The sequence below is a fragment of the Orbicella franksi genome, chromosome 7 (genome assembly GCF_964199315.1).
Source record: "Orbicella franksi chromosome 7, jaOrbFran1.1, whole genome shotgun sequence".
In the NCBI taxonomy this organism is placed as follows: Eukaryota; Metazoa; Cnidaria; class Anthozoa; order Scleractinia; family Merulinidae; genus Orbicella; species Orbicella franksi.
Window position 1 is genome coordinate 3,906,470 of NC_138151.1, and position 21,810 is coordinate 3,928,279.

A 21,810-nucleotide genomic window follows, 5' to 3' on the forward strand; every position below is an offset into this window, starting at 1 on the left:
TTTTTCCCCGCCAAAATGAAAGCCAGCGGCTTCTCGCAAAAATATGAACCCGCGTAGACTTATGGGATGTTGCTTAGTCACTGAACAAAGATGGCGACTACTGAAACCGCGAGGGAGAAGGCTTTGGCTAACTACAGAAAGAAGCTTTTAGAACACAGAGAACTTGATGCACGGTTAAAAGAAAGTATGTACATTTTAGTTTTGTTTATCGTAATTTTTTTCAAGTTTAAATGTTTTATGTTAATAGGAATAGCAGTCGATTTTTCACCGAATCAAAATATGAATGGCATGCACTGTAAGCCTACAGTTTCTTTATCCATTTTTGATTGATAATATATTTTTTCTGTTGTCTGTGAGTTGAAAGTTGGCCGTGCTGGTATAAATGTCTTAGCTGATAGCGAGTGATTATTTATTGAAATATTGTATGGCTCTACAATTTGAAATTATACCACGTAAGCATAAGCTTATAATTTGTCCTCTTGCATGATAACTTATCTATCTGAGAACTTAGTCAAAAAAATTTATATTGAGCTTCAAAGCTTACAAAAATTACTGGACTTCGGCTTTCTTCTTTCTTCTTATAGTGAGAGAACAACTCAAAGACTTAAGTAACGAGTATGACAAATCTGAAAATGACTTGAAAGCACTCCAGAGTGTTGGTCAGGTATAGTATGGATTTGATATACAGAATCTATATTAACCCCTTACTAACTTAGCACGGTGGCAGTGCAGTTACAGCTGGTTTCGCTCCCTGTTGAGTTCACTATGTTCGAGTTTGCTACGTTCGGTACGGTAGCGAACACTTAACGAACTCGAACATATCAAACTCTACAAGCAACGTAACCAACCTTAACTGGCAGCTCTGAGGAAAACAAGCGAATATATGAAAGTTCAGATATTTGAACTGCAGAGATAGACACCTTTAGATAGACAAAGAAAGATGTTAAGACATGGTTGATCATCGCAGTTATATACGCAGCTTCAGCAGCTGTGAAGTTAAATCCTGAAAAAATTCAGACTTGAATGGGAGTCAAATCCATGACCTCTGCAATACCAGTGCAGTGCTATACCAAGTGAGCTATCGGGCCAACTGGGAGCTGGTCACATTGTAAGTTCACAATATACCCATAGATGATGAAGAAACAAGTGGATATATGAAAGATCATATATTTGAACTGCGGAGAAAGATATGAAGACATGATTGACTATCGCAGATATACACACAGCTCAAGCAGCTGTGAAATTAAAACCTGAAAAGCATTCAGGCTTGAATGGGATTCAAAGCCATGACCTCTGTCAATCATGGCAGTTATATACACAGCCCACAGCAATTCCAATATATGATCTTTCATGAGTTTGAATCCCATTCAAGCCTGAATTTTTTAGGCTTTAATTGCACAGCTGCTTAAGTTGTGTAAATAATTGGGGTGATCAATCATGTCTTCATAGTACTGGGGAATATTTGCCCAAGGTTGTGACAGTATGGGCCAACTGTAGTGAGGCCTATACAAAAACAACCCAGTTCCAATATTCCCCAGTGCAGCTCAAGCAAGCTAGGTTAGTGAGTAGTTTGTTATATGGCATATTATATTTGAATTTGCTGGTTTCCAAAAAAAAAATACCCGGCTTAGGGAAACGTTCTGTATGGCAAAATCCAGACTAAGAAAGAACCAATCAGAATGCTTGGATTTACCTCAAGGCTACCTTGCCAAGCCCCAGGATTTCAAATTTCATTGGTAGCACTTTTGCGGTTCCATGTTCGGTGATTGTGAGAAATGATTGGTAATGGAAAATTTTTGTGAGAAAATTTCACGTTTGACTTGGACACAAATAAAAGAAAATGAAAACAGTATTAGAGAATACAGAAGGAAATCTATAAGCTATACTGTTCAAGTAACGTCCCCCATTACTTTCGGATTTAGCAGGCTAAAAGGGCCGCTATACATTCAGGCAGCTGTTACTTTCAGATGGTCAAAAAACATTTGTAAGTAATTCACAGTCATTTTAGACAAAGAGGATGCGTATTCTATTAAATTAAAAGTTACGTTTTAGGTATGTTACTAACTACCCACAAAAACAAAGCTGAATGTAAAAACGAAAAAGTCCCTAAATATTGGTACTGTTGGGCGAAAGCATAATGGTCACATTTTATCACAATACAACTGATTTCACTATATCATTTGACTCTGCTGCCAGACAAATAGAGCTTTATAATTTAGTTAAGTCAAATGAAGGGGTGAGTGCAAAACCATGCTAAGTGACGATTTGGGTGAAAAAAAAATTTTCGCAAAAGGGCTTGAATTTTTGCATGTGGTCTTCAATGTAATAGAAAAACGTGGTCCTGTATTTTTGTCGCTGGTTTTTTGCTTTGTTTATAAAGACCCTGCTTGGAAAACCGAGTGGTTTTTCTGCATACGCAATATCTTGAAAACGAAGCAAAGCTTAGCGGAAAAACTACTGGACATTGTTAAACATACCTAAACAAAACTGCATGTGAAATTTGGAGCGTTTTCAACAAAGTTCACTTTTGATTGAAATACCTAGCACCCTTTTCCCGCCGAGGTCTTCAAATGAACGAAGCCGGGCCTTTGTTATGATAAACAGAGCCGATCCTTTGTTATAATAGCCAAGCCAAGCCTTTGTTATAAGTCGAAGTCTCGCCTCGGTTTATCATAACAAAGGATCGGCCCGCTGCGTCTGCAAGGACTTTGATTTCACTTAGAAAGCAGCAAAATGTCAATTTCACGCAACGTATAAGCTCAAAAATGTTGATTTTAGGTCAAAAAAGGTTTAAATGTTGATTTCACGTTAACGCATGACAGTAAGGAGGTTGATTTCTCTTAGAAACGAGCAAAATGTCAATTTCACGCAATGCATAAGCTCAATGATATTGATTTCAGGTCTAAATAGGTTAAAATGTTGATTTCACGTTAACGCGTGACGGCAAGGATGTTGGCTTCACTTAGAAACCAGCAAAATATCAATGTCACGCAGCGCATACGCTCAATGATGTTGATTTCAGGTCTAAATAGGTTAAAATGTTGATTTCATGTTAACGCTTGACGGCAAGGATGCTAGTTTCACTTAGAAAACAGCAAAATGGTAATTTCACGCAACTTATAAGCTCAATGATGTTGATTTCACGTGAAAACGCGCTATAAATAGGGCTGACAGATTAACAGATTAACTCTTCTCCGCAACGTACGGGTCTCCATACATCTACATGTCTGCTGATCCCAGAAGCTCAAAACACTACAATCATGGTTTTGCACTCACCCCTTCAAATATTAAATGGCAAATAACTCTTCAAGTAGTTCAGTCTGCAGTCAGGCTATTCCATCCGCATTTCACACGAGATCAAAGAGTTTCTCTGTTAGTGACTTATTCAAAGGGCTGCTACTCTTGAGTGGGCTGTTACTTTCGGGGGCACCATTACTTTCGCAGTTTGATAGGAAGGTAAAAAATTAAGATTACTTTCGGGGAGCTGTTATTATCAGGGGTGCTTAGTCTTTCCTTAGGCACTTGGTCATTCATTTTGGCCATTTATTTAGGTTGAAATTTTTCAAATTTCATATATAATAGTAAATAACTTAGGTAAACAGTAAATAGAGAAAGGAAAAATAATGTGGAACATTTTTCAAAATAATTAAAAGTTATGCTCTTATGCTCCAACAAAACTGTAGTAAGCCACCTTAAGCAAAAAATTGAATTTTAATGGTAACGGTTTTTCTCCTTAATTTTATGTCACTTTATAGATTGTTGGTGAAGTTCTTCGGCAGCTTACAGAAGAAAAGTGTAAGTATTTGATAGTTGGATGAGTAAACTTTGAATTTCTGTTATTCGAGGCTGTTATGTATCAAGACAAAACGATGGTAAAAAGAAAACGGAGCACAATAACAGGGCTCGAAAAATATTTGAATTCCATCTTGCCCGTTGGGCAAGTAACTCTCAAATTTTGCTTGCCCGGGGCACTTCCCCGCTTGCCCAAGTTTTCAAACTCATTAATAATTCATGAGCCCAAAAATGGAAGTCAAACTACAGGCGTGTTTTAATGTAATAAACCCATCTTGACTGTAGTCCTCTTAGTGCTGATCACTTTCATGTTAACGCCATTATCTTGTAATACTTTCACAACTTTTAACTTCTTCATTCCGCTTTTATGAAGTTGTACGGTTTGTAATAATTAACATGGATGAAGTCCCAGTTGAAGAAACAAAGTTTGCGAAGTTGTTGTTGTTCGTTTGTGTACTTACTTCCTAGTTCCTATATTACACGCTGGGTATCTTTGTTATTATACAGCCTTGAATCAACTTGTTCAATTTGTCGAAGATCGCGTTCGACTCCTTGAATATTCACCTGCATCTTGTCTAGCTCCACGAAATCATTGTGAAGCTAAGAGAAGCGCGAGAAATTTATAACATGCGGAATTAACAATAAGTCGCCCTCCCACTTCAGTTTTGACACAGGCACAGTGTTGAATTTGAAAAGCCGGCAAGAGCATGTTTTTTAATTTGGGTGAATGAAAAGGGAAAACGTCTTCGCTTGAAAGAAACACTATTTTAAGTCATCTTCCAGGAACTCTGAAAGTATTTTGATGACTTACTTAACCATTTCTTTTTAATAATATAATACTTTTCATTTTGTGCGGCGGCGCCCAAGTATGTTATCACTAGCAAACTTACATGTTTCGCCGAAAACAGAGATTTACTTGGATTTCAAACATGCTGGCTTCGTTTTCACAGTAGAAATATGCGGCTTCTTTTCGCGTGCAATTTCTACAGCTTCAATATATCGTTGTTGAGTTAAGTTTTGTACAGAGAAACTGAAATGCTCATAGAAAATTGCTAAAATTTTACGAAATAAACACAGCATTTTCGTTGCCAACGCGGCCATTTCTGATCCTGGAAAGAAATTTTATCAGGGCAGATTTTGATCACGTGCTAGGCAACTACTTCTGAGCCGTGAGCGCGCATCACGCAATCAACAGAACAACGCTATAAATTGTAATTTTCATCAAGCTTCATCTAAACATTTGATTACCCTTGAGCCTAAATTTTCCTTTTCTTCTCAAAATCGTTATCAAAAATTTAGTCGGCGAACGGCTTGCCTGGGTCCTTGCCCATGGGGCAAGTAAGGAGAGAAAGTTACTTGCCCGAAGGGAAAATCTACTTGTCCCGGACGACTGGACGGGGTTTTTTTCGAGCCCTGAATAAGTACTGGGGAGTGACTCCCATATGAAAAGGTCAGGGATGCTTGTCGGATAATTTGAATTGCACCCCTAAAGGAGACCAATCTGGGTGTGGCTTAAGCTTTATTTGACCCCTGAAAAATACCACTTACAATGGAATAGGCTTGATTAGCAGCTGCTGTTCAGGGAGGAAGCCTGCCCTAGTGGACTGGACTTGAGAGAACGGTGGAAATTGGGTGTAAAAACAGAAACAAGAGAATTTTTTTATTATTTTTTCATTGAGTGCACCCTAAAAGTTACTTTGGCAGCTACAACATTGCCCCCGCCCTGGGAATAAGTACCCATGATTTGGAGTTCAATATGTTATCTCAATTAGGCTCAAAGATTAAGATTGAAATTTGTTGTTGGTTCATTCTGTAAACTAATGTCTTGTTGAAACACAACTGAAACATGGTCTTTGTGCAGCCAGCTATTCTTGAGAAGAGTGAGTGACTGCATAGAAGCCATTAATTTTAGGGTGCATTCCTTTGAGATGTTCTTGTTCAGGATTAGTGATCAAAGGTCAGTCGGGTCATGATGCATCAAAGAAACTGACGAATCTGTGGCCAAAGCTGATTCATTGGTTCCTTTGATGTACCATGATCCAGAATGATCTTGGATGGCTGATCCAGTTCCAGATCACTCCAAAGGAATGCACCCTCAATAACCTGCACCCAATAACTTGCTCGTATTATCTCTCTCATTTACTCCATTCTCAAGAGAATTGAAGAAAACTCTTGTGTTTGGTTCAGGCTCAGAGAAAAACAAGACATGTTGTAATATCCTGATTACTCCATCTGTGACAACCAATCGGAGATCAGTATTCAGTTTTTGGGGAGTTGAATCCGGAAAGTCTTGAGCTGTGTTTCAGCATGTTTAAACTTCTGCGTGGCATACACTTTAACTTTCTTTAATGTAGAGGAATTATGTCTAGTTTTCTTGGAAACAGAATGAAAGCTATAATTGCTAGAAAAAAACTGTCAAAACACTTGAGGGTTCAATGAAGACACATTTTTTCAGCTGCAATCGTCTTTGCTAGTGAAATAAAAGGAAAATTGTGGAGTTTACCATGAGCTCACTATGTCGAATAAACCAAAATAGTTAAATATGCGAAAAAGTGAAAATATATCAGAAGTACACATATGCAAACATGTAACTGCACAAGAGCTATAGTGAGAGTTTTACCTTAACATGAATTCTTTTGTCACATTTTATCAACAATTCTAGTTTATTTAGTTTTAATTTCTCTTAATTGATGACAACAGTGGAGGCTGTTGAAACATGTCTTCCTTGAGACTTATTGTTGTTTTCTAAATGTGATGAATTAATTATCTTACTGACCTAATTTTTCTTTTTTTTAGTCATTGTGAAAGCAACTAATGGTCCTCGTTATGTTGTGGGATGTAGAAGACAGGTATTGTATGCATGACATTACTTATGTGTGAAGCGTGGAAAGGGTTCTACAACGACACAGTCCATGGGTTAACTCTGTTTAATCTTGTCACAACAGGTTGATAAAAAGAAACTCAAGCAAGGGACACGTGTGGCTCTTGACATGACAACCCTGACCATTATGAGGTTCATTGTGTTATTATATGTAATAGTAGCAACATTCCATTCGACAAAAGTTCTGGAACTTTTCATAGCAGGGCAAATGGCATGGGAAATAGAGTTTCCTTGGAAAGTTTCTGAATAAGAAAAATTGTTAAATTCCTGAAATACAAACCATTCAACCAAACACTCCAGGAGTTCTGGGAAGAAAATCAAATGGAAAAGATGTTCCTGATAAGAAATCTTTGAAAATTTGGCTATAGCTCGTGAGGTTGTGCTCATTTCCAAAAATTCTGGGAAATGCTTTCCCATTCAGTGCTGGAGATGCTTGGTAATTAATGCAGATAGGAATTTTTGGGCAAATGGAAAATGCCTAGTACCTGCTTTAGAAATTGCTTCTAGTTATCTATTTAACAAACAAAGTTTTTGCTGTTGCTACTTCATTGTCAGAGAAGACTCATACCATAGGTCTTTACTTGCCTACCTATTTTAGATATCTCCCTCGTGAAGTTGACCCCCTTGTATACAACATGTCTCATGAAGATCCTGGCAATATTTCTTATTCTGAGGTTGGAGGACTCAGTGAGCAGATCAGAGAACTGAGAGAGGTTTGTATTTTTAGTATGTCTAGCTTTACAAGGTTTGTCATCAATAGGCCAGCCAGATCATGTGTACTAAAGGCATCTGCAGTCAAGTGTCGATCAATAACCTCAATCAATACTCTTGATCAACTCTTGATTGGCATTCAATCAACACACCTTTGACAACTCTGTTGACACTCGATTGCCACACAACTAACAACTCGATCGACAGCAGGTTGAAGGTTGGCCAATTTTTGATCAATGCATATGAGTTGGTCGACACTTGACTGACTGTTGATCGAGTGTTGACCACGTGTCAATCGAGATGTCTACTGAGTGTCGATCGAGTGTCAATCAAGATGCTGATCACAGTTCAATCGAGGGTATCGACTGACACTCAACTGCAGATGCTTTAGTGCACATGACCTGGCCAGGCTCCCAGAGCTCTTTATTTACCCTGCTCAGATACCCTGCACAGATGTCTAGTCCCATTAAGAAGATGATAGCCTGTTGCTATGAATGTGTTGTACAGTGTAGTTTAAAATATACTTTAGGTCAGAATGATTTCAACCTAGGTTGATATTAGTTGTGTCAAAAGGGAAGGGGGAGTCTTCGACTAACAACTTATTAGACCAACAAATTTGATAATAAATAAATAATATAGGAAGTTGATCAATCAATCAATGATCTATATGGTTTTTCTGCAGGTAATAGAACTTCCCTTGACAAATCCAGAACTGTTTCAGAGAGTTGGAATCAGTCCACCAAAAGGCTGCCTTCTGTTTGGTCCTCCAGGTATTGTGACTTGGTCTTTTTCAGGGTTAGGAGTATCTAAATTGCAAACAGCTTTATTGCAAAAAGGAATGCCAAATTGTCAATTGTTTTGACTGCTCTACATGCATTCCTTGACTTCCAAGCTGGGATAATTTTGTAAATACATGTCTTGACAATTTCTATATTGATATCAATGTTTTTAATTGTTGTGGCGTATGATATAAGTTGTAAATTTACTTTCAATTCTGTACTTGACGTTTTCAAACAGGGTAGCATGTTGATTACTTTTCAGGCTGAAATATGCCAGAGTACATTTTTTGAAAAGCCAGAGCTTTATTTGAAACAGAAAACCTTGCAAGAAGTTTTGTAATAATCAAGAATTTTCCTTGCACAAATTCCATATAGTATGGTACAAATGTATTGTTTTAGTTTTTATATGACATGTCAACTCTTAACATATTTCTTTTTGTAGGAACTGGCAAGACATTACTTGCTAGGGCTGTTGCTAGCCAGTTGGATGCTAACTTTCTTAAGGTATGTTTTCTCAGGTTACCATAATAAACTGAATATAAGAAAGGTGTTTAAGTGTTAGACAATTATTTCTTGTTAGTTTACTGGAGGGTAAGATGACAGAGGTTATGGAATTGTACTTGAAGACACTGAAATACCATCCTATTAAGGGTGCAAAGAAAACCAATTTTCAGGCTTACCCTAGCGTTTAAGGCAAGCCCTAACAATGATGTCCTAACCCAAAAGTCATTCACTACCCCCAGCCCCTTCCCCAATCTATGTCAAGCTGAGCCCATGTAGGAAGGCATCGCTTACCTCTGATTTCTGTAGCATAAAGTGAATAGAAATATTTCTACTCCCCCTGGATGAGATCCGACCCCATTGCAGGGTTACCCCCAGCATTAACTTCACTGGTACCCATTTATACACCTGGGTGGAGAGAGGCACTGTGAGAGTAAAGTGTCTTATCCAAGAACACAACAAAATGTCCTCAGCCAGGACTCAAGCCTCCCACTAACTGAGCCCATGTGCTCCTTTGAAACTACTCTTCATGCTGTTAAGAATTCTGCCTTGTTGATCAATTCATCATTTAATAGCATCTCATTTTCCTTTAGGTTGTGTCTAGTGCAATTGTTGACAAGTACATTGGCGAAAGTGCAAGACTTATACGAGAGATGTTTGGTATGTTGTTCTTGTTTGAATTGTCTATACTTTGTGGCAGTAAATATAGGAAATGTCAATAAATGATTTGAACTGTGCACGAGGGACTTGATGAGAAAAAGAGAACTGTTGAACTTTGAGCATCTCTTTCTTTTTGCTAAATTGATTCATCAAGCTGTGATCAAGGTTTTTCTTTACAACCACATGAAGATCTCATTCTCTATAATTATTACAGTAATACTCTTCTTTGTGACCATTTCCTAAATTTAGTGACCTGTTTTTAGTGAACTTTACTAAACCTGATCTTGTTGTACAGGTTATGCCAGAGATCACGAGCCTTGCATCATCTTCATGGATGAAATTGATGCCATTGGTATGTGCCCTGATGGACAGGTTTCTTTGAAATAATATTATTTTATGTCATGAAGGAAGAACTCTGGTGAAGTATGTTTTTGTGTAGCATTGAAAAAAGTCCATCCATCACACAGATTTTTCTTGATACTGCTCAATCAACATCATTAATGTTGTCTTTTCAAGAGACAACACAATAGGTGCAATGGTCTAATTGCTAGTGTGTAAGGCTCCACATGCTTAGGGTGAGAATTGACATGGACGTCCGGGTCATTCTAGTGTCAGTGACTCTCTCTGCACAAGTGTATTTACTTTAAATGTTATTGAAACCTGACTCGTGAACACTAGCCTGCATGGCAGGCGTTCAAGGGGGAAGAAGAGGGGAAAACTAGTAGTGCGAATCGTGATTGGAGGGGGAGGGACATGGATCGTTTTGACAGCCAGACATTTCACAGCTTTCTGGGTTTTGCAAACTTAATTTAAGGGCTGAATGTCAAAAACAGTGGCGTGCTTGCAGGTGTTCCCATCCCTCCCCTCCGATCATACTTCTAGTTTTCCCCTCTCTTTCTCTTTGAATGCCTACCATGCAAGCTAAGTGAATACTCAAGGGGAATCTAATGGATTACTGTTATGCCCTCCAAGAGGATTGGCAAACCTTCTACCGTCATGTCATGCTACAGAACATCTGGTGCATAATAAACAGACTTGGTTTGTAACAAATTACCAGTACTGGTAGCCCAGTTGAAACCCTGCCATCTTAGACTCTAATACAGTGCAAGATAGTGGGATATCAAGATAGCCAATAGTAAATTACTGAAAGAAAATAACCTAGTGAAAATGGTGTAAGTTCAAGATAGTGGGGACTTCAGTATAACTGAGTTTGAAATAGCAAGGATCGACAATAATGTACCTTGCATATTTAGGTGGTCGACGCTTCTCAGAGGGTACATCTGCTGACAGAGAAATTCAAAGAACACTCATGGAGGTTGGTAGTCCACAACTTGCTTAATATATAATTTTCATCTGAGTTGCCTTAAGGTCATTCCTCACATTTGCATCGCGCATCCCTACTGCGCATAATTTATGGCGTCATTAGCGCGCGCTCGTGCACGCGCATATTGAAAACATGATGGATTTGCCTTGATATTGAGCTCTGTGAGTTGAAAAATGGCTCTAGCTCACCAACGAGCACGGGCACCCTAATTTTTTTTTCCAGTCATTGTAATCAACTAATCATAAGCTTTGCGTGAGAAAAGACTGATCTAATTTCTATTGCTGAAATTTGAATAAATAAGAAAAATAGCAGATACACTGTGGTCTTTTCTATTTTGCAGTCGGTAACCACGTCAAGAAATTTTGTTCAAATTTTTAATCAAGGATTTAGCTTTCTGTCTGAATCAAACTTAAAGTGTTTATTTGTGTCCGACACAATGTATTGACTGTAGTTTAATGCGTGTTCTTATGAGTCTAGGCTCACAAAGATTTTACAATTACTGGGAATGCGTTCTTATAATAAGCATTAAATAACGCTAAAATGGGGCGTTTTCAATGCCTCACTGCTTCTTAATGAGCATGGGCACCCCTCTTTTTTATTTCAAAATTGAAGTTATCATATGGCAAATATTCAGTGGACAAAGTTTGAACAAAAATCTATTGTCACTTTTATTTCAGTGGAATTACCTTAATGTCGAGATTCTATCCCCAATAGCTCTTACTACACCTGGGCCAGGTTGTTCAAAAGGTGGATAAAGCTATCCACCGTATAAATCACTATCTAGTGGACGGCGTGGTTTGTTTTGTTAACCCTTATCCCCTCAATAAGCGTTATCCAGCCTTCGAACAACTGGGCCCTGGCCTATAACGGTGTTTTCAATTCCCACCAATCCAGACGAACAGTTTTGATTTGTAGCAGAACCAAGCTCTTAATGTAATTTGATGTTTCTTTACTCAGCTGCTTAATCAAATGGACGGCTTTGATGCTCTAGGACAGGTAAGGGATCTGTGTCAACCATGCTTTTTTAATGATTTGTGTACGAAATCAATTTTATTATAAATTTGAAAATAATTATTCACATTCCTTTCCATACAAGAGAAGTCAAAACTTGTCCCTTCCTTCCCCTCCCAGGTGAAAATCATCATGGCAACCAACCGCCCTGATACTCTCGACCCAGCCCTCCTCAGGCCAGGTCGTCTGGATCGGAAGATAGGTGAGAAAACATTGAAAGTAATTAAATCGATTTTATTTGCAAACTGCAAAGGAGAAAACACGCGAGAGAAAGCATTTGAGAGAACTCGGACAGTTTAAGGTTAGGGGTTGCTCATGAAGTTATTTTGGTGAAATCTTTCTTTTTTTTTCTGTTTTGGTCCTCGTACAGCCGCAAAACATGTAACTTAATTTCCTCCTGCATCGTTCCACTCAGCACTCCAACAATTTACATACGTTATCTCATTTATTTCAGTTTGTGACATACTTCAAATAAGAGTAGAATTTTAGGAAAATTTGTGCTTTTTCTATAAAATAAAGCTAGCGAGATGTAGTGATGTGTCAAGGATTGTAAAATGTTCCAACATTACCAAGCAATACCTAGGATTTGTCCTTGTACCACTGTACATTTGCAAGAACTGTAGCCCGAGTATTAGCTTCTGTGGGCTAGTCACGCAATCGTCCTCCGCCAGGAAGATAACGTGACGAGCCCAAAAAGCGTCTGCGTAGAATGCTACCTGAGTATCAGACTGTTCGAATTTAAGGTGGTAGAGGCGAAAAATAGAGAGATACGAAAAAGAGATGCGTTTGTGTCAGGCTTTCTTCTGCTTTTCTCCTCCTGAACCGAGGAAGGCCTGATCCTCTAGCCTGCGTAGCATCCGTTTCCTTTCATTTTCCATGCAGGCGAGGAATCGAACAAGCGAGCGAGCAAGCGTGCAAGCGAAGGAGCGCGCCTGGGGTGAGCAAACAATTAGGGAGAGGTGGGGAGGAAGGGAGCATTCGCTGACAGTTTCGTTCTCTTCGCGTGCTTTTTTGGAAATGCCTGCTACGCAGGCTATGATTCTCAAGCTACGAGGACTGGCAAAAAGCCTGTACTTGTTAGAAAAAAAAAAGTGATGTTTGTTTGACTGTTTCTGTTTACAGAAATCCCGCTTCCTAACGAGCAGGCTCGTATGGACATTCTAAAGATTCATTCAGCAAAGATTACAAAGCATGGAGATATCGGTGGGTGAACTTCTCCTGGAAACTCAAAACTTAAATGTCAAAACATTGGCGCTGGAAAACATGTAACCAGCGTACGGACGAACGCACTACACGCACCCAGCTCGTCCAAAACTGTCTCTTATTAAAACGCCTCAAATTTCCGAAATCCGCCAAACGTTAAGACAGTGACAGGAAAGTTAAGCTAGTTAGCTACCTAGTTTATGAGCTCTTAATTTTGATAACCCACTTGCAGAGGTCGCTTTAGTCGGATCAATTCTCAGATCTAACTGGGTGATAATTTTTTTGTTTTTTTTGTGTACGATCATCATTGGGAAAACGTTATTTGGAGAAATAAATAAAGTGGCCTCATTTGCAGTATATTCGTAACGTGTTTTAATTTTTTTAGTTATTTTTTTTTTATAATTGATCTGAAGATTTATTGAGTCCAATGCATGAAGTAAAATTAAGCTCACATTTTCTTGCGCGCTGTTTATTGATAGTTTCTTTTTTATCGTTTGCTGCAGATTACGAGGCAGTAGTGAAGTTGTCTGACGGATTCAACGGTGCCGACTTGCGGAACGTTTGCACTGAAGCAGGTTTGGCTTTTAAAAGGATTCATTTTCGATCAGTCCTTGTCATGTATGCTCGTGATGGGTTTATGGGAAGTTTTATTTGTGTGGAGTTGCGGCGGTCTCATGGCTAGTGCGCTCGTCTCTGGATCGAGCGGTCTGGTTTCCATCCCTGGCCAGGGACATTGTGTTGTGTTCTTGGGCAAGACACTTTACTCTCACAGTACCTCTCTCCACCCAGGTGTATAAATGGGTACCGGCGAACTTAATGCTGGGGGTAACCCTGCGATGGACTAGCATCCCATCAAGGGGGGAGAAGAAATACTCCTAGTCGCGTCATGCTACAGAAAGCGGGATAAGCTCCGGCCACTTGGCTCGAATGCAGACTTTGTTTTTGGGATAGGTTTTGATTTACAGAAGGGCTTGGCAATCTAGGTTCGATTACCAGCCGCTGTTCGGGAAAGGAGTTCGCGTTCCTCGACCAGACACGAGATCTCGTGAACTAAATGCTTCCTCCTCTTTTTCTTTTTTTATGATTGCCAGGGCTGATTTTTCTGATTTTTATTTCCTTAGGAATGTTCGCCATTCGTGCAGAAAGAGATTACGTTATCGAGGAGGACTTCATGAAAGCTGCACGTAAAGTCTCCGATAACAAGAAGCTGGAGTCGAAGTTGGATTACAAACCAGTTTGATATGGACCTGAAATTTCTGTTGCTATTTTGTTATATCATGTAAAACACTGTGTTTCCTTCAATAAATCTCAGAAAAGGAAAATGAGATTAGTGTGAAGAAAAATTTTTCAGTATGGATTTTCGAAACTGTGGAAGAAAAAAAGTAATAAAGATGATTAGGTGGGTTTGGGTTTCGCAACATAGCGTGACGGAATTGTAAAACATAGCGTGACGCAATCACCTGAAATGGCCAGTGGCGTTCGAACTCCAGCTGTCGCGTTGTAGTTTACTGCGCTGGAAGATTTTAGTCCTCTCTTTTTCAATGCTTGATGCACAAAGCCCGTAATTTAAAGAGGAATATAAAGGCAGAGACCGTACAAAGCGAGGATGATTTTAAAAATTCGACTGACCAAACCAGCTTAAGGTACCTGTTACAGCTACGCCATCCCTTGTGCAGATTGCATGTCCAATGAGAGGAGCTCTTCTTTCGTGGCACGTTAGGCACACCCTGGTGAAATGAACATATGTATACAGCACCATCCACTCTCCCCCTCCCTACCTTATAGCCGTTCCAAAATGGGAAAAATAAAATTTAATACGAGAATAAGGGGCTGAGGAATTCGGTGACATGCAATGGAATTCCAAGAGCTTTCGAACCTTCCGATAACTAGGCTTGCGAGAGCATCCGGTTTTTTTTTTTTTTTTCGAAAAAATCGGAGGCTCGCACCGGCTTGCATGGCTACCGATAACTCGAACCAAAAGTACATTTCTACCCCTGAACTAAATGATGAGGGCAACAATGTCTCAAACTGGTACTCAACAAATGCACTCCAGGGTAATTTTTCTAAATACCAAGAGTTACGATTCGGACTCAAATCTACGGACAAAGATTTTGATATTGTCATCAGGGATACATCTGTAGAAAGCTATCCGATATTAGAACTATACTGGGGGTATCCATAGATGACCAAATGAATTTCAAAAAAACATGTTGGCGAGGTTACGAAAAAGGCATCAAAACAAGTTGGAGTTCTACGTACTATACTACGTCTGCTAAACTCCAGATTTACAAAACCGCTATACTGTACCACTATTAACATATTGTCATATTGTCTGGCATTTCTGTACAGCATCAGACGCACGCAAACTGGAACCTGTACAAGAAAAGGCACTTCGAGCCGGTCTACTGCAGTAAAACTGCAACATATGACACTCCTCTAAACATAGCCAAACTTCCAACGCTACGCAGTCGTCGACTCGAGGATGTGGCTACACTCATGTACAAAGTGATTTGGGTATTTTTTTTTTTTTTCGAAGAAGCTACTTTTTCATCATTATCAATAAGACCGTCAACAAAATCCCATCATAACTGATGTTTAGGGCAACTGTGCCAGCCGCAACGGTCATAAATAAGGTATCGAATTTTAGGCCCGTAGCAAAAATCGCAGATTTTGGTCATAAATAGGGTAAGGGTTTTGGGAAGTGGGCCGCATACCCACACCCAACTTTTCTGGGAGTACCCCACGAGGTCCAAAGTATATTAGTGACCTTTTTAACCTGAACACATCTGGTTATGCCCTAAGAAATGCTGACTTTATTGTTTCGAGATTTAACACTGTGGATTTTGGTAGACACAGCATTAGATATTTAGGATCAGTTCTTTGGTCAGAACTGAGTAAGGACGTCAGAAGATCGGATACACTACAAGCTTTTAACAATAAAATTAGACGAATAGATCTTAGTACTGTGATTTAATTAATGAACGCTGCTCGTGCATGCTTTGTGAGAGCTGACACATTAATTTTTTAATTTGATAATTTTTTAGAGTATTCTTAATGCTTTTTACATTGTATTTTAACTTCTTATTATATTTGAAATTACCGTAGTTCTAATGAGTATATTTTTAGGTAATTCTTATTGTATATATTTTGAGTTTCCAATTTTAATATACTGGTAGGAGCTAGATCCTCAACTGACACATAAATAAAGTATCTTCTTCTTCTTCTTCTGAATCGGGCTTCGGTCGCGTGTGCAATTAATTAATTCTAAATGAAATGTTGTTTCCCCGAGAATTCACTTAGCGCGCTTTTGCGAGGATCAATATTTTGAAGGATTAGGCGTTACATCTCATTTAACTAAAACGATTACCTTGAAGTCACGAACATAAAACATCATACGCTAATTTGCATGTGATTTAAAAGAGCTTAAGCGATAGCCGAAAGCATTCTGCAAAAGCATGACCAAGGATGGTTGCTTTCTTCAAGTTTGTTGCCTGCAGCTCCTTTTTCAGAATACAACCTTGTTTAATTTGTTTTGTTTTTCTTTTTTAACTTTTAAAACTATCATTTTGTATTTTCTTCAAGTTATTTCGTACATTAGGAAAATGACTTTAAGATATTGTGACACACGAGTGTCCGAGGAACTCTGGCCGAATGATAAATTTTGTTTTTGCGACTCACGGGCGCTTCTCACATTTCAATAAGAAAGACAAAACCCTTGCAGAGTATTCCTTATCTTGCATGAGTTCTGAATAAAATAAATGTCCGTTTTGGTTTACAACCAGCCAATAAAAAATCAATCTGGGAAAAAAAATGGTATCAGAGAATCAGAGTACATAAGCCATTTAAATGAAACTGACAAAAGTTCAATTGAGGCCTTAAACTACTGTAAAACTACTGCAAAATTGATGTTAAAACCTTTAAAAAAATCCAAGCTTTCGCCGATCTGCGTCATCATCAGGGATAAGGACCGATAAGAAAAATATTTCGGGTAAGGGCTACATACAGATGTAAAGTAATGTATTCTAATAACTTATTTTACATCTGTACATAAGCCTTAACTACGCGGAATATTTCTCTTATCCCTGATGATATCCCTGATGATGCTGTAGATCGGCGAAAGCTTGGATTTTTTTAAAGGTTTTTTAAACCTTCTGACAAAAATTCAATTGAGGCCTTAAACTACTGTAAAACTACTGCAAAATTGATGTTTTAGTGAATTTTTGTCAGTTTCATTTAAAATGCTACTGTACAACATCGACATCATCGAACGATTGTAAGCCCTTTAGTTCTATAACTTGCAGCCAATCAGCAGTGTCTATTTCAAGAGGCGAATTCATTCCTTTGTCTCACGCACGATTGGTTGATTACGGCACGTGACTTAGTCTGTGGCCGCTGGCACGCAAAAGGCGTTCATGTTGATTCTTTCAAAGTGGAACGGTTTGCACTAAATTTGGCCTTCCTTCGGGACTAGTACAGGGGAATTTTCATCTGTGGGCCCGAAGACCGTTAAAAATAAGTTTTCGTTTTACTTTCTGTTTTTTTGATTCACGCAGTCGGACGGCAGAAAACGGCGAATCATGCCAGTTCGCAAGGAAGGTAGGTCGACTGTGTTCGATTTCACGCAGAGTTTTGCAAGCTGCGGTGATCACTAAACCCATGTTATCGCTTCTGTGTGATGATTCTAATGAAATTCAAATATCATTCTTTCAGATGCAGGCAAGGCTCTTGAGCTGTTGGAGCGCTATTATGAAAAGTTAAACAAGCCACAAGATCGAGCGCTCCGCACTGCCATCGAAAGAGTAATTCGGATATTCCAAAGTCATCTATTCTTGGCCCTTCTAGGTGAGGGTCGGTCGATGTTTGCATTTTTGAGTGTTCTATTCAGTGGAGAGAACTATTTAGTGATATCTTCTCTAAAATAAAATTTCAAGGTTTAATCTTGGTTTGAATTTATGTTGCCTTGACAATCTAGAATTAGCAAATGATCGGCAAGATAAAGTCGATAAACGCTCATTGTGTAATATAATTTTGAAGTTTCGCGTTTGTGATATTTCTTCAGCCCCTCGCTGTTATGTTTTCAAACTGTACGATTTCTACTATCCAAACTTCAGATATACAAGAGTTCTACGAAACCACGTTGTTAGATGATACCAAAACACCCGAACAGAAGGCAGAAGAAACGGAAGAAGCCGTACAAAGATGGGCGAACAATTCGCCGCCAGTGGAATCTCCTCCACCGAGCTACTCGGACTTTGACAAGGCAAGTTCTGGCAATTTCACATACATTTTAGAACGTTTTTATGTAGGTCGTCACATTTTTAGTTGGCAGTTGTCAGGAAATCAGATAATGTGTGGTTGAAACTTCGAAATAGCTATTAATAACATTTGGAACTTGAAGACGTGGTTGTCAACTACATGAACAGGTACGAATGAAGTTAACAAACCGCGAGTATGCAGCCGTTAAAATAACTACATGGCCTTGCGTGTATCTGGGTCCGAAATATTGGTCATGTCATGGAGAATAGACAGTACACTGTCGTTTTAAAGATATTGTGAAATTTTCGGATCGCCGCTGTTGTTTATAAATCACAAATTACCCGCAATCAGTTCAGTTGAAGTTAGTTTTTATTACAACTCCAGTAAGGCTAATTTCAGAATTTTCGTAGCATTGCCAGATGGGATAATTAAGCTTTCTATTGTCTCGGATGTACCAACAAAACAAAGCAAACTATTCTAATGAGTCCATTGCTACATTATAATTTCAAAATCTGTGATCTAGTCATTCTATCAAAATTTGGTTGTGAATACCCAGAAACCAGACATTCAAATTTAATGCAAGTTTTCCTGCTATACGATACAGTCGTTTGTTTGAAAGATAAATTTGAGTTATTTCGATGTTTGCACCAACCTACCTGTAGATAAGCCTATTACTACAATGCTGTAAAAATCAATGTTTTTGTACATTTTAAATTTTTTCAGACCCGTCCAGGATAACAATTTAAAATTTTAAAATATACTTTCCAAATTTAAGATATTGGCAGCATTTTTTTTTTTAATTTCGTGTATTGATCTGGAATGGTGACATAAAGGTCATGCAGTATGCATATGATTTGTTTCTTTGCACTGGTTGTTGACAGAGTAACAGGAAGTTTGCAAATATGATACAGAAACAGTTCAAGACAACCCTTGTCATGCCCGAGCTGTTCTAGGATATCCATAATAAACTGGCTTTTTCGCAGCTAAGGCTTAGTTGTTCAAAAGGTGGATAACACTGTCCTCGCAATGCAAAGAAAACGAATTTTCTGGAATGTCCCATGGACAAACTGGAAGGAGACTGACTTGACTGTTTATTAACTTAAAATTGATATAAAGGTGAACAAACCACCTTAACGGGTTTGTGAAGCTGAAGTTTCAAGCATTAGCCCTTTGTTAGAGCAAAGTGACAAAGGGTTTATGTGCAAAATGTCACCTTCACAAACTTGCTACCACAGTGAATTTGCCTTTATCAAATTGAAGTCAATAAATGCTAAGGGCTTCTCTTTCCCACACACAAAGCTCAATGGTTGCTTTAGAAATGCCTGCAAATCATCTGAAGTCATTTGCCCTAAAAGATATTCTCTCTAGCACAATTTGGCAGTGAAATCTGAACTTAAAATATTAATTCAATCTGTTATCTTATGTCTGTAATTTGAATTTTCAGTCTTACATCACTCTCCCATCTTTCCTTTGGTCATTGGAGATAGCATCATCCATCAACTTTTCCGCCAGAGCACGCCATTGCAGGAATCCCGCGTTTCAATCAGAGATGGCCCCCAGAAAAATGAAAAAAGGGCCAATTTAGCCCTTTCCTTTTACAAGACTGCAGGCTTAACACAGGCATAATATTTTAAAAGCCACCCTAGGGCTTGAAATTGTGGTCGATACAGTCGCCAATGCAACAAGCATTTCATCCTTGGCAACCAAAAATTCTGGTTTAGTCACCATAATACAGCATAATGGCGACTACATTTCTCTGTGTTGACGATCAGTAACGGTTATTTTGTCACACATGTCTTTCTAGAAAATCCTATTGAAAGATCTTTGCTTCTAAAACATTCAACATAAGAAAAGAAGTCAATCTGTCCTTTTACTTTGCTGTTTTGATTCTCTCACACTGGAAAATTCCAAATGGGTGACTGTGTATGAAATCGCCCTATAATGCAGTGCAAACCCTTGATCATTGACTATGTCATGTATGTCTAAGGATTGTTCTCTTGTAATGCACGGATCCTTCATACTAGTATCTGATTCAAAAGCAACTTTGTTGAGTAGAAATACTTCAAAAAGCACTTTCTATTAAATTTTATCATAGATCCTAATAAACTGCTTTATTGTTCTTGGTATCCTGATGCATTTTTTCCTTCTGTAGCTTTCAATTTATTGGCCCCTTTCCTAAAAAATTGGCCCCTAAAAAAGATCTTCAGGGGCCACTTTGGCCCTTAAGTAAAATTTTCTGGCTGAAACACTGATCCATCCTTTGTACAACAAGAGCCAGGTGTTTTCCTGTGCTGTATAGGTTTTCTTTGTTTGATCTCTCTTTGTAGTTTATGTACCTGTAGCGTCAAGCTTGCCATGTGTTGTGTTAAGCCTAGTTCACACCAGAGACAAGACAACATAAGGGCATAAACATGACAACTTACACCCACTTTCAGTGTTACGTGCACAGGCGATGTCTTTCAACCATCTCTCAACATTCCATCTTTCGACATGCTATGTAAACAGCTGAAATACGGTTTGCCTGTGAAACTGGCAATTTTTCCGGTTATTAGCGGAACAAATGACAAGTATATGATAATTAATGACCTCAAATGAATGAAGAAGATTGTGGACTCCCGATTTATGGAATAATTCAAATGAGTTTAGTGTGTTCGATCGGCTCTCAATAGTGACTTCCAGTAGAATTGGGCCGCTACCACTCAGTTAATATTCGAAAGATGTAATCATTCAAAGCAGTCGATTTATCACTCACAGAATGTTTTCTTGATGTTCCTAGCCTTAGTTTGATGTCAAATAAATCCATCTTTCATGACTAAAAGTCAAGGTCAACCGTAAAGAAGCAACTTGTGCTTACATTTTGATGTAGGCTAGGTTACATAGCATGTCGAAAGATGGCGTGTCGAGAGATAGTTGCTATGCACGTAACACTGAAAGTGGGTGTAAGGTGGACGTTATGTCATTATGTTTGCAGTGTGAACAGCCTGACATAGTGACATAATAACAACATAACAGCAAGAATGTAATGACATAAAGGAAACCTGATATATTTGTTATGTCTTTTTGTTGATGTTCACATTACCAACATAAGCAATAGTTGTGGCATCCCATAATTTCAGATAACACCTGACTAAGGGGGCAAACTGTTTGAGTTATTGAAGAGTGATCTTTTTGACATGCGCAAGGAGTTGTTTTTGTCACCTAGGCAAGAAAATTTAAAACGTGAGAGGTATACTTAGCTTACCTCTCATGTTTTAGCTTTTCTCACCTATATAGGTGATGAAATAACCATACTGAGAAAGCTAAAAACAATAAAACAAAAGAATCAATAACAAGAGAATCATACATGAGAAAATAAAGCAAACCATAATCGTACAGCGGGGGCAGCTGTATTGTCAACTATTATTAGTTATACGCTTACAATGTGGAGTTCCAGAAAATATCCAAACTTCCCCCACGGAAGGGAGTTTCTCTAAGGCCCATCATCCCTCTGGAAATTCCAATTAAGCTTCATAAATTTCTTTATATTTTTTGGTCTTACATTTACTTCCCCTACCCACAGGGAATTCCAATCCCTTCTGTTGGGGGAGTATGGATATTTTCTGGAACTGCACAATGTTCATAATACTTGGTCGTTGATTTAAGACCCCGGTTGGTGCTCTGGTCAGAATTTGAACCCATGACATACCCCAGCC

At 38.6% G+C, this 21,810-nt stretch overlaps 2 protein-coding genes across 2 annotated transcripts in view; both read left to right on the forward strand.

The window, feature by feature from the left end:
- Nucleotides 1-4: 4 nt before the first annotated feature.
- LOC145493165 (26S proteasome regulatory subunit 10B) lies at nucleotides 5-14,991 on the forward strand. Its single transcript, XM_081472569.1, has 16 exons — nucleotides 5-184; nucleotides 585-664; nucleotides 3,756-3,795; nucleotides 6,589-6,641; nucleotides 6,738-6,805; nucleotides 7,272-7,386; nucleotides 8,067-8,154; nucleotides 8,606-8,667; nucleotides 9,258-9,324; nucleotides 9,620-9,676; nucleotides 10,578-10,639; nucleotides 11,606-11,644; nucleotides 11,780-11,861; nucleotides 12,782-12,862; nucleotides 13,366-13,437; nucleotides 13,984-14,991. Exons 1-16 carry the CDS (start codon nucleotides 91-93, stop codon nucleotides 14,100-14,102), a joined length of 1,179 nt encoding a protein of 392 aa, XP_081328695.1. The 5' UTR covers nucleotides 5-90; the 3' UTR covers nucleotides 14,103-14,991.
- A 2,252-nt stretch (nucleotides 14,992-17,243) lies between these two features.
- Nucleotides 17,244-21,810, forward strand: part of LOC145493152 (disks large homolog 1-like) — a 35,444-nt gene continuing 30,877 nt past the window's right edge. The window contains exons 1-3 of the mRNA XM_081472550.1: nucleotides 17,244-17,458; nucleotides 17,573-17,704; nucleotides 17,974-18,122. Coding sequence (XP_081328676.1) covers nucleotides 17,440-17,458; nucleotides 17,573-17,704; nucleotides 17,974-18,122 — 300 coding nt within the window. The 5' untranslated portion in view covers nucleotides 17,244-17,439. The remainder of the gene's footprint in view (nucleotides 17,459-17,572; nucleotides 17,705-17,973; nucleotides 18,123-21,810) is intronic.

Coding starts and splice junctions, on each gene's coding strand:
- LOC145493165 (XM_081472569.1), top strand. CDS start 91: ATGGCGACTACTGAAACCGCGAGGGAGAAGGCTTTGGCTAACTACAGA. Junction 6,642..6,737: donor TTGTGGGATGTAGAAGACAG/GTATTGTATGCA, acceptor TTGTCACAACAG/GTTGATAAAAAGAAACTCAA. Junction 12,863..13,365: donor TACAAAGCATGGAGATATCG/GTGGGTGAACTT, acceptor CGTTTGCTGCAG/ATTACGAGGCAGTAGTGAAG.